This window comes from Brienomyrus brachyistius, chromosome 18 (assembly GCF_023856365.1).
Source record: "Brienomyrus brachyistius isolate T26 chromosome 18, BBRACH_0.4, whole genome shotgun sequence".
Classification (NCBI taxonomy): Eukaryota; Metazoa; Chordata; class Actinopteri; order Osteoglossiformes; family Mormyridae; genus Brienomyrus; species Brienomyrus brachyistius.
The window spans coordinates 18,290,037-18,303,249 of NC_064550.1; the positions used below are offsets into that span (position 1 = coordinate 18,290,037).

The 13,213-nt window shown below is 46.1% G+C and overlaps 1 protein-coding gene across 4 annotated transcripts in view; it reads left to right on the forward strand.

Moving 5' to 3' along the window:
- mtus2a (microtubule associated tumor suppressor candidate 2a) overlaps nt 1-13,213 on the forward strand; it is a 68,728-nt gene that overhangs the window by 28,542 nt on the left and 26,973 nt on the right. For 2 of the 4 annotated variants that reach the window (XM_048984452.1, XM_048984453.1), the window contains exons 2-4: nt 2,755-4,860; nt 5,452-5,731; nt 10,286-10,489. In XM_048984452.1, the coding sequence (XP_048840409.1) occupies nt 3,019-4,860; nt 5,452-5,731; nt 10,286-10,489 (2,326 nt within the window). In that variant the 5' untranslated portion in view covers nt 2,755-3,018. The remainder of the gene's footprint in view (nt 1-2,754; nt 4,861-5,451; nt 5,732-10,285; nt 10,490-13,213) is intronic. The other 2 variants (XM_048984454.1, XM_048984455.1) reach the window with 1 other exon arrangement.

Here is a 13,213-nt window from a genome sequence, read left to right on the forward strand (position 1 = left end):
AGGTGGCCGGACTGGCCTCCAGGGGGCGTGACGGGTCAGGGCTTCCTTAAGCAGCACCCTCCTCGGCCACCGTCTCCTTAATCACCGAGAGCATCTTCTGCTCGCAGCCACCATGAAATGAGATTCATAGCATGGCTTGTCTCGCTCGCAGTGTGCATTGGCCTCTGATCTCCGCGACACTGGATGTCACAGTAACTGCAGACACCACTGGTACCTGGCACTTTTGGTTCGTGGACAACCTAGTTTCCCCAACTTTTCTTTTGACCTCCCTCATTTTTGTCTCTGGTTTCCCCTGTAGGTTGACGTATCGTAAGTGATTAAGCTATTTACAAGATAACGGGCCTGTAATCACGAAGCAGGATTTCTTGCCTAGCCGGATAACTTGTCCGATTTAAGATACTCCACTTTAAATCTTCATTCACTTACATTTAGCCCAGACTACCTTAACTTGTCAGCTTTATCTAGCCAACAGAGAGATCTTGCTTTGTGATACCGGCCTGGTGTCATTGATTCATTCTTTGTTTCCAGGGCTCACATATAGTTCGCTGTTCTCTTCTCCTCCGTCTCATTTTTCTCCCTCATTCTGCAATTCGCCGCACATCAGTCTTCATCTCCGCTAATCGCTCTCTTCCCGCCCTTCTTCCGTTGTTCTTGGGAGCATTGATTTGAAAATGTTATTAGTGAACGGGGCTGTGTCGCCGTCCGAGGCCATGGAAACAAACAAACAAACGATACACGATAACCCCGGAGTTTAATCTGAAATCCTGTGAACTGCAGAGAAATTTGTGAACCTGCTCGTATAATTTTTCATTTCGAAGAATATTAAACATCATTAAACTGGAAAATCAGGATGTATGACTTAGCAGTAGCATCATTATGAGTGTTAATATTTGCATTACATGGATGGATGGCTAGACAGACATAATAAGCAGGCCTCCAACAAAACAAAGATTGTACCTTGAGCCAGGAGTCAGACTGCAAGGTTCTGCAGCACATCTTCAGCATATCTCTTTCTAACTACGTTTAGAAAAATGGACAGACATGGCTCCGGGAATCGGATTAGAGCGTGACACCAATATCCATCTCAACAAGCGCCGCTTTGAAAAATTGAGCAAATTGCAAGTGTCTCGGAAATAAACGGTTCTTACGGGCGAGGGGCCGGGTGCTGTCACCAGTGGGGGTTTTCCTTTCTGCTCCTTCGACTTCGGCTGGGCCGGGCCTGTCTCTGCTTTGGGGGTGAGATCAGCCCTCCCCACTGTTAAATGCATGTGCTTCTCATTCATAGACATCGTTACTTGCAGAAGAAGCCCACCTGGGTCCTCCACTCCTAGCAAGAAGTTTCAGGTTCTAGGTTTGCATGAAATAATGAAACTATAATAGCAGCATTATTCTAAACTTATGACTTATTTCCAGTGCAGATTAATATCTTAAGATGCGTAACAGAGCCAGAAGCTAGTAAAAATCGAAGCCGAGTTCTGGTAATTTTTAGGGAAATTAGAGGGACCTGCTGTGTGGTTCTGGCTTTGGAGGGGTGTTTTCATCTTACATCATGGGATGTGAATACAAACACACACACACACACACACACACACACACACAAGAACCAGCCCGGAGAGGATGGTGTTTAAATTGGGGTGTATAATTGGTGTCCCAGGGTTAGGTGCTGGTGTCCTGGGCCTCCGGCAAACTGGGTCGGGGTTCCGCCCTCCATGCCAGTCTGGTATCACCGTAGCTTCCCTAATGTCTAGAACCGTGCCGGGTTCTCCTCTGTAGAGGTCTTGCTGGTCCAATTGGTGCCCTTCTTTCAAGGACGCCAGCTTCTCTCAGGTTCCAGTACCTTCCCTAATTAGTGGCTTCCAGTCACGGTCGATTTGGGACGGAGCACTTGTGTGTGTGTGTGTGTGTGTGTGTGTGTGTGTGTGTGTGTGTGTGTGTGTGTGTGTGTGTGTGTGTTAATAGTCAATGTCATAACCATGTAATGTTGCCGTGGAGCGTGTGTGTTTTGTTATCATGTAGCTATGAGTGTCATGTAAATTATTGGCTTCCTTGTCTGCCTTGCTGCTAGTATTGAACCAGCAGTGGCTGTCAAAAAAGATGGCAACTTACGTTTTATAAGAGCTGTCATCTCCTTTATTAAAATGACTCGCCACGATCCGTTTATTTGCTCTCTGTATGTGGGTCTGCTACACTGGAAACATCCTGCGCCTTTTGGGGGTTCAGCGTGACATAAAACAGGCATGCTGCCCGCGGCGTTTTAAGTATGTGACAGATTTTTGTTCGTGTTGTCTTCTATTTCTTTTTCGTCCGGATATTGTCTGACGTGTGTAGCCACCTTTAGTGGCAGATAGGTGAAAGTCCCGGATACGCTGTTTCTTCATGGAAATTCACACGATGACAAGCCTTAATGTTTAGTGACTGAGAACTCTCGTGTGAGCTGTTTGCACTGCTAAAATTCTGTTAAAGTAGTAAGAGGAGACAAATAGCTTGTTTCCTTGGTTACTATTAAAGAACAAATCATGAACAAATATGGTTCCTGCATGAAAAACATAAATGATCATGATTACTGATGAACAAACAATGGAATTACTATGTAACTTACACTTTTTACACAGTTTTTTTTTTACACAGTTACTGGTTAATTAATACATTACGTAAACATATACTACTGCATTATTTATGCCCCCTCAAGTAGTGTTACCAATTTCCCTATAATTTCCTGTGCTTGTTTACATGTGTTTTCCTTCTTTATCATAGGTTATTCAGAAGAGCTTGTTGTCTTCAAGGGACACCTCGACCTGAACTTTTTTTCTGTGGTTCTTTTGACGTCATGCATAAATAGTCATTGCGATATTGACGTCGATCGGAAGGTCAGACAACGATGGAAAAATAAACTATCAGCTCATTCTGCAAAGCGCTAAGATCGGAAAAGTATAGAATCCTGGGGAGGAGGCGCGTGAACCGATTTCCGTTAATGGCTCAAAAACCAACCATCATCTCCTGAAGGCATCACTGGACATTATGAGTTTACAGGGCAATTTCAGTGGCCCCTTCGCCTCTGAAGCTCAGGACAATGAAGGTGGAGAGACCAAAAATAACAACAAGCCAGCATGTTTTGTAGCCCAGGGTGATGCCAATGCCAACGCCATCCAGGTGGCGGTTACAGGCCATGTGGGCACTCCTCCTCCGCTGGTGTCGCAGAGTGACGGGCAAGACAAGATTGACAGCTGGGAAATGGAGTCCCCGGTTGATGACCCTGACCTGGAAGAGTTCGAGCTGCTAGAATGCCAGGAACTTGAGGCTTTCTTGGAAGCAGAGATGGAACATCATGAGAAAGCAGATGAGGCTATGCCAGTAAGGGAACTACTTTCTGGCCAAAACATTGTAGAGTGCAACTCTGCTAGTGCTGAAATTATGAGTGATGGACAGAATGATGCACATGAAGAAGACAAAGCAACCTCAGGTGGAGGAAGGTCCATATCGCACTTCCATTCAGGGAACGATGCTTTGGTATCTCGCCTCTCTGCTTCTATTTCTGGGGAAAGCACAGGACGGGCACCTGCCACAGACTCCCAGGTTACTTCGGTTAGACTAAATTGGGCCGCACAACCCATACGCACTACCTCAGCCAAATTTGGAAGCTTGCAGCGACCAAGTAAGTCTGTTGTCTTCTGCGGAATGAGCATGGTGCAATCCAGCAGCAACAATCTAAACAGGAACTCCTCTACTCTGTCTCAGGAACCTTCCCAGGATGCTCCACTGGAACAAGCAAGCCATGGATTAAAAAGAGGTTCCGCTGAACAAGACTCTGGAACACTTATCAATGGTGCGGGCAAATGTCAGCAGAAGAGGTTGGATACAAAAGAGAGAAAGCACTTACAACAGCAGAACACCCAAGAAAAGATTTACAAGTCAGGAAACGGCGTGTCTTCTGACCCAACAACCAGTGAAAGGGTACAGCTAAGTCAGCAGCTACTAAACCGCACATCCTGCACTGAAACAGATAAGGGACTGTTTGCAGGTCGTTCTGTTGTGGAAGGTCGGTCCTTGCACCTGATTTCCGAGTCTCTAGAAAGATCTAGTCATAAAACAAATCAAACGGTTGCTGAGAAACCAGAGCAAAATACTAGTCACCAGGGAATATCCCGTCACACGGAGCCTAAGACTGTTCAGAAACAGCACTCAGGAGATCATGAGCAGAGCGCAAGTCCCTCCAGCCTGGAGAACATGACGAGCCTGACTCCGAGGTCTTGCGACAGCCCTACGTCTGCAATGAGCCATTCAACTCCCAGGACTATAGGGTCACCAAAGAAGAGACTCTTATCATCTCCTAGCAAAGGTGCCAGTTCACGTATTTCCCATCCAGATCTTGACAATGATCAACAGCTGCTCATAAGTGGGCTGAAAGCCCCTTCCAAGGTGTGTGTCAGTAGTGGCATTCCAAAACCAATCCTTCATCATCCATCTAAAATAATGGAGAAGACTGAGCTGGAGAACAGTAATGAGAGGTCCCCTCCACCCAAACCCAAAAACGTTCGCCCCAAGATTATCACATACATCCGCAAAAGCCCTCAGGTCAAACCACATGGGTTGGAGGCACCATATGAAGTCTCCCCTCTGCCCACAAGGCTCTCACCTTACAGCAGCCCCCCATCTACCAGGGATACGAAAGCACTTGTAGACCCCAGGACCTCACCAGTGCTCAGTGCATCCAACCTGCTGTATGACAAGTATCGACAGGAAATGCAGAAGACGAGCCTTTTTCCTACAGGACTTATGGTGTCTGGAATCAGACCTCCAAGCCATAACATCCACCCCAAGCTGACGGGGAAACCTGAGGGCTTCTGTGGAGACCTGCCCCAGGTGAGATGGGGCAAGGGAGCGATTTATACACGTTTGTGTGTGACTGTATGATTCGGTTTCGCTTTAATTGCAAGGTTGTAGGATTAAGGACTATGTCCTACGCCGATGGCACCTTCCAGTCGGTATTATAACACTCACGGGAGTTTTACTTGCACAAAGTTGTTTTGCAGGCAAAATGAAAAATGATTTGTTCAGAGGGTTAATCCATCAGATTATAGAGGAGGTGGGTCCAAGCAGCTAGAAGAGGTGGGACCAACCGATCAGATGTCTTGGTCCTGCCACCCCCTAGTTGATTGGACCCATCTCCTCTACAATCTGGTTATCTCTCTTAAACAACCATTTTTAATTCTGCCCTCAGAACAATTTTGTGAAGCTTCTTCACAATGTGATGACCGTTTCAATAGTTTCTAACAAAATCCCACCTCTCTGTACAGTGTTCCAATATTTAGCAAGTCTTCACGATATGTTATATGGCGTATTCACTAGAGTTTTGATGGTACTAGCTAAGACATTAATTAAGAAAATAAATAAAATAAAGATGATATAGCACAATTTCACGGAGACCAAAGCTGCAGCGTTTCTGTATTTCAGGTTAGCCACGGGGTTGGCAAACAGAAGGACATCGCAGCCTCTCAGTTCAGCTGCCACGAGGCTGCAGGTGCGTTCCGTGCTCCGAGGGCCCTGAGACCTCAGCTGGGCCTTGGAGCTGTAAACCGGATCCCATCCATGAAGAGCCGGATGCTCCTGGCTGGTCAGAAGTCTGCTTTAGTCGTGAGCCAGCCAGTGCAGGCGGTCACCCCGATTTCTCATGCTTACCAGGACCCAGCAGGTGAGAAGATCATACTCATCTGCAGCACTCCCTCCAAATCTGGTAAATAAACAAAAAAGATTGATCCATTCCTTTTGTTTTCTCATGAAAGCAGTTTATTTTTTTTTTTGTTTACTTTTAGTCATTTAAGTGCTCGTGTGGTTCAGAGAAATGCTCCTCTCCGAGGAGCTAATCAGAATTTAGTCTTCAAAATTAATTTGGGTTTATGAGATACTGAGACTTCAAGTAAATTCTCCAGAGGATTTTCCCTGCTCCAGAAATGTAACGTTTCAACACGGGAGGAAAAACATGCAGAGAGTACGGTGTATCCCGCAAGCTGGAGGCCGCCTGTGCACTTCTGTGATTGAATTGATAATCTCTAGAGAGCCTGGCACCTCTTCAGGGGCTCATGTGCTGTCTATCTCCCTGCCCGAAAACAAGCCACAGATCATGAAGCCATAGATCACGGAGAGGAACCTTCATACCTCTTTCACAACTCATGATTGAGTTCTATGTCGTTGTACTTTTTTGCCTGATATCACACTGACCTTTTCCTCTTAAATGTGCACCAAAGCACATTCACGATTCGACCGGCTGCTCCCGAAAAATAAAACGTGAAATGGACAGCAAATACGAAATAGTTAACACTATACCATTGTTTGTTATTTGTTTGTTTGTGTGTTTGTTTATTTATTTGAAGAATTTATTTTGTCTGAGCACGACTTTATCAGCCGTCCTATTTGCACGCTCACACACACACACACGCACATACTGTACACACACACACGCACACACATACGCACACACGCACACACACACACACACATACACACACACACACACACAGGCTTACCATTTCACATCACACACATCTCTACGCTGTTAGTGGGTTCTGCACCCTAATAAGTCCTCCTAATGCATATGAATTCATCCTGTTCTTGGGCCTCAGGGTACCTAGAGCCTTTGAAGTGTAAAGCAATTAACATTTAAGTACCGTTGGTTAATTCCTCTGGTGGGATGCCCCACCCCTGCCCCCCCCCCCCCACATTTGTGGGGTGACTAGGTTGTGTTACAGCCAGTGCTACACATCACTACACCCATCCACCCCCACCCCCAAATAAATAGACATGAATAACACGTGACACACTGTGCTGAGTGCCGGAAATGACCTTCCTCTGTGATGCTGTTCCACCGTTGCAAGGTGATGAATACATGGATAGACCCTGAGGTCCCTCTCAGTTGGGATGAATGAAATGACCATCTCTGCCTAGTCTCTGTAGAGGTTGTGTCGTTGTAATTTGGTCCTGGGGACTTTGGCGCAGGCTGAAGCCGCGCCAACCGGCAACTCCCGGCGGTCCGCTGTGCGCCAGCCAGCCGGCCCGGCAGCTTTGATCCGGCTCGCCGCAGGGTCTCAGGTCTTGAAGGGGAGCAGGACGACATCCCACCCCACCAATCTGTCCCTGACTGCTGTCGCTGGACCCTGGAATGAAGAGAGAGGCTTTGATACCATTGGAAGGCTACAGTGCCCACATACCAGCCTATAGTAAAGCCGCAGGTTGGTAGCCAGCCTATATTTGGTTGGTGCCAATTTCCAGCCTATAGGAGGGCTGTGCTGGCTGCTCTCCAGCCAATAGCAGGGCTTTACAAACTCGTCTCCGCTCAATAATGGGGCTTCACTGCCTCCCTGCCCTTGTCGTTCTCATTGATATATTGCATGCATTTTTTAAAAAACCTGTTTATTAAAGACAGGCATCATCCACACATTTCACATTGCAATACTAATGATCATGGCCAATACATGTTTGTTTTTTTCTGACTTTCAGTTTGAAGTTGTGAAGCTGCCGTGTAATTCCTTCTATCGTTTGCATTTAAGTCTCATTAATTTCACAGTGAGTCGCAGTTCCTCTGTTAAACATGGTTTAAGGTAGTTAAGGGTTTTACAGAGTTTGTCTGCATTGTTATTTTGTGGCGATTACAATTGTGGCCGTAGCAGCATAATCGGTCACACGGCAACAGTGCCGATAGGTCAGTGCATGTGGACCTTGCCTCCTTCTTCCTTCACAATCTCCCTCCAGAACAGAGGTCGGAATGACAGGATGATGCATGAATAATTTGGGAGCCACTGACTTGTGACCTGGAATTGAAATTTTATTGCACCCCCATCTCTCTTTTTACTCACGCAGCTGAAATAAAATGGGGGGTGGGGGGCCGCACAGAGGGTCGGGGTTGACATTCATCTTTAATGATCTTGACCTTATCGGGGAGGAAGGTTAGGCCTCCATGTCACCAAAGCACCAGACCCAGGGCTGTGGGAACATGCAGGGTTTGATCGATGGGTCTCGCGGGAAGCAGGTTTCCTGTTCACCTCTTTAATTTGTCCCATTATTCACTATTCTTGTGCCACGTATGAATTTAAATCTTAGTAAAGCCAAGTTTGATGGTGCTTTTGAATTTGGGGTTAAGGAACTTTAGGTACGTTATCAAACTGACTCCCCTTAGCATCATTTAGTTTGAAACACACATTTGTTTGCAGTATTTTTTTCTTCATCTTTTCAATGAGGGGCTTTTTCACTCCATTCATGCAACGGGGGCGGGGGGGGGGGTTATTCAAGGACTTTTTTTCAGGTGGGTGTCGTAAGAGGAGTCATAATCCATACAGAGGGGCCAACCTTATAATTAGCGAATGATATGTTTTGAATCAGTGAGTGACAGGAGACAGAGCACTCAGGCGGCCAATCAGCTTTCAGCCCTGTGGCCCCTCCCCTGTATACTCCCCTGTTTCTGCAGTTCACTAAAGATATGAGAATCGGGGGTCCCTTTCAGACTGTAATTCACTTCTGTTCTTTTGTTGCGTGACTGTTCTTCGTCACTGGCTGTTTGATGCCTCTATTTTTTCAATTTAATTCTTTTAATTCTCCTTGGCCCTCTTCTCCAGTATTGAAAGGGTGACTTTGTATTGCATACTTTGATGAGAGGCGAGTAGCTTTTTTCTGTGTTAGTTCCCTGGGGGAGGGTCTGTCTGTCTGTCTCTGCCTCCCTTTTTATCTCTCTGATCCTTGGCCCAAGTGAGCCTCAGTGAGAACTATAAAGGTACCGAGATACCTGAGGTACCACTTTAGAATCTTTCATCTTCTCCCATCTCACATGCTGGGCCTCACCTGCCTTCCTTAGATTTGTGGTGTGATTTCATCGATGGCATCTTTCAGTCTATCAGCCAGTCGCCATTTTATCTTTGTGTGCCCTGTTTATAAGGTCTGATTGCTCTCAACATTAAACTCTGAGGTTTCATTTGCTTGAATCAAAGACATTGATGTGGACCAGGGATGTTCCTCTGCTTGCGTAACCATTCAGCCACTGTCATAAATAATGAGGCGGCATTACGAAACACGGCAGATTTTTTGGAGATCTCTGAATTTCTGTGATGCCCGACTATTGGCTGTTAGCAGCCGCCTGACAGACACTGGAAGCTTGACTTGTTGCCATCCTGAGACAGCCAGGAATGCTTAATATTGTCCTTTTATGGAAAGGTTTCCCTTCCGCACTTCCTGTTTGTTCTTGGGAGGAGTCAGATGTGTTGCTGTGGCAACAGAAGCTGCAGGAACAGGGTTTAAACCAGGACATTGAGTTAGGCACCCGACAGCACACTATTACCATAATGTATATAAGCTTGAATTGGCTGGATACCCTCAACCTTTTCATATTTCTAAAATAGCGTTTCTGGGCCCGTTCCATAGGGACCTCCAGACAGGCCACATCCTGCCAGTTCCCAGTCCACCTGTACCAGGTATTTTGTGATCTTTATTGCTGGATTGTTTGCTTCAGGTTCACTAGGAGCCAGGAGAGAGCAACAACGTGGACTGTCTGGCATTCCCCAAGGACTGGGTTAGAGACACTGTTCTGTAACCATTCTGTCAGCTGTTATACAAACAGCGAGCGTATCATTACAGAGACCGCGTCCTGTGCTGCAGATCTCTCAATAATATATCTGGCTTCCCTAGAATGTTCTCTACTTCCAACACTATAGCCTCCTTATCTTCACTGTCTGCTAAAGTCCCCTGGCTCAGCTTCTCCAGTTGCATTTTTTTTAATGCTCATTCTAATTATTCTCGTTGAACCTGCATCCAAGCTTCTCACAAATGAAATGATCTCCCCCTTTTCTGACTCATCAGGAACAGCCTTTCAATGGAAAATGGGGGTTTATTCATTTTTTTTTTTAAATTATATAGCATTTTTGTCCTGTGCTCTGTACTCCGCTAGTTTGTGTGATTGCCTGTGAAAAGGCTTTTTCTAGTTTCATGTCACGTCATTTAAATGAGGGGTTAGTGGCTGTAAAAAGGGGAATGCTGTGTGTGTTTCTATGGTGGACGAGCTGCGGGATATGAATACTGAGGAGCATTGCATGTTCTTGAGAAGAAGCATTCGATAGATTATCGCTCCTGTTTTACAGGAGCTTAGTATAAACTATAGTGGAGGTTATACTGGCTTTTTCAAGATGCCACCAGCTGTTCCGGAGCCCCAAACATTCGGAGACATTAGTTCTAGAACTTCTGATATGAGAACCTAAGTGTCAATGTAACTGTCATTCTGTTCTTTTTCGTGTGGCCCCTCCCCTAAAAGATCTGAAGAAGCCCACCCCGGCGCCAGCCCCCAAGTCCTTTCTGCCCAAACCCGGGCAGTCAGGTCTGCGTCCCCCAGGCTATTCCCGCCTGGCACCTGCCCGTCTGGCTGCCTTTAGCTTCGTCCGGAGTGCCAGCATCTCATCGACATCCAGCAACCAGTCAAACGACAGCACCCGCAGCGACCCCTGCCGCCCTGTGAATCGTAAGTCTCTATCGAACCCCCCACCCAACCATTTCTGGCGTCCGCCAGAAGACTGTCAACATGTCTACCATGTTGAGCACTGCTGGCCAGATGCCCGTGTGCCCTGTTCACACTCCCCCGTGCACTATGCTTGCTAATGAGCTTTTAAGCGATTTGCATGTCACATCACTTGACACTTGATAAGCAAAAGTTACTGAAAAACAGCATTGATAAAGTAGTGCAAATAAAACAACAAAACGAGGGGAGACAATGGTGCCTATGAAGTGTACGGGAAACGGTAATATACAGCATCGTACTAGCAAATAGTATGTAAACTGGAGCAACAAATGCAATGAATGACCGTATCACAGAGAAATTTGATGACGGAATGGTCCATTGACCAAACTTCAGCGATCTGATGGGTGAAACTCCTGGAGCTTGCTGATTTGGGCCCTTGTACTGCAGTACCGTCTACTGATGGCAGCAGTATTAATGGTTAGTGGCTTGGCTGACTGGGATTCTTAAATATGAAACGCTTCACGAATTTGCCCATCATCCATTGATATATGAGTGTTATGAAGAAGAGCATCTCTCCCCCCTTGTATTTTGGCCATGGGTCAGTGGTACATTCCTGCAGGAGAAGTGGTCCATGTCTTTACACTGTAGGGAAATTCAGCATGACATCAATAGCTAGGACCCATGGGGTCTACCAGGCGTGATGCATTATCTTTGTTTCAATCGGAAAACTAGCTTGAGCATTCCGTGACTAACATGCAAGAATTCCTCAGTTGGACTTGTGACCTAAAAAGGTTGCTGGTCCACATCCCTGTAGAGTTGTCTTCACACCCTTGGGCACTTCCACGGTAGCCATAGAGGCAACTAGGTAGTAGATGTGACACAAGTCTCTTGTCACTTTAAGTTTTTAAAAGGTGCACATGCAGTACCAATCAAAAGTTTGAACAAGCCTAAGCATAGACAGGTTATTTGTACTATTCTCTACATTTTGGTATTATAAAAAAGTATGAAATAACATATATTGAATTGTGCAATAACCAAAAAAGTATTAAACAAAAACATTCATTTCTTGGGGGGGCAGGGGGTGAGATTGCTCTGTGAGCTGAGACGGCACTCAGCAGGTTGCCAGTTCAAATCCCGTGGTCGGCAGAGTGATGCCCCCATTGGGCCCTTAAGCAAGGCCCCTAACCCCAACTGCCCCAGGGACTGGCTGACCCCACTGTCTCCTCTACACCAGTTCCTGAGGTGGCCTCCTGGGCTGCTTTCCCAGCTGTCCTGAAGGAGCTCCCACATATGCTGAGCTCTCACTGGCCGCTTTTCTTTCACTTTCTGGTCAAACTCCTCCAATACCATCTATACTGTGTTTAAGTCAGCTGGCCAGGTCACGTGATGCGACTCTATCACTCTCCTTTGTGGGAGGTTTGACGTGTCCAAACTTTTGACTGGTACTATATGTTGCTGATGACTGCATTTTCTTAGGCTAATAACGGCAGTGTTCATTTACAAAGTGAGTGCTGATGTCTTGTGCGCCCCACCCCCCCCAAACTAAGCTGCTCTTTACTGGAATCGATCATCCTGGGAGACCCTTGTCAACAAGCTGTCTTGCGCCCCCGGAGCAGGTTCTGAACATGTCACCATGTGACATGCCACCAAAAATTCAATTTCCGAATCGAGAAATAGCCCCATTAATCCCTTTGCCTGCCGCAGCTGTGCCACAACATCTCATTATCTCTGTGGTGCCACTTAGCTGGAGAGTCAGCTGTAAGCTGTGTTACCGCAGATATGACTGTCTGCTCAGTACCACACAGAGAGTTAACTCACTATTGACAAAGCTAATTTATTTACATAGTGTAACATCATAATAGGAAGGCTATAGACGCTTCAATGTATTTGTACTTAAAGTTGCGGAAAAAGCAAGTCTGCTGCGTGTTAAATGTTCACTTATTAAAATATAATTTGTATCCGTTTTTCTGTTGATCCCAAATCTAGCCTGGAAGTCTGGAGGAAAGAGGATTGATTAGTGATTCTCCAGTATCTTTACAGACTGAAGGTTATGATGTAGGAGCGACACATTTCTCTGCTCTCTGGTTGGCTGTTGGCAGTCACCTGACAGATTTAGTGGGCGGTGCTTGCAGAGTCCCTAGCTGAGGTCACCATATGTGACCTATATCAGTTATTGGCAGACAGCCGAAGAGCAGCTACACCTCGCTCTCACTGTCTAAGTCTGTTTTCCTACTTGCCACTGTATGCAATTTGCATTTTCACATCAAAGCCAGTCACTCTTTTCCTTTCGGATCAGCGATTATCTCTGCAGGATAAAAAAGCTTTATTTAAATGATCCAGCCCCACGGGGGCAAGAGATGAAAAAGTAATATTTCACCCTGCCGTTGACTTCATCTGTTCCTGGTGCCTCTCTCCATCTACGTCAGGGTGCAGACGTGTTATGCAAGCCAAGTATGAAATGTCGTTGATATTAACGTTTACAAGCCGTTAACAAATTGTGAACATAGCCACTTAAACCGCGAATCTACATTACGTGCATAGAGGCGGGCTCCATTTTGAATTGCAGTGCAGTACCTTGCTATTCATCTAGGTGGCGACTGCTGTTTTTGCCGTGGCAACAGAGGGTCCCCGTGACTTATCACTGACATTGACTTGAGTAATAAATGTGCTCATGTAAATCAAATGACAGGGCTTGGCTGTGGCTTGTACGTCAGCCCGTTTTGAGAT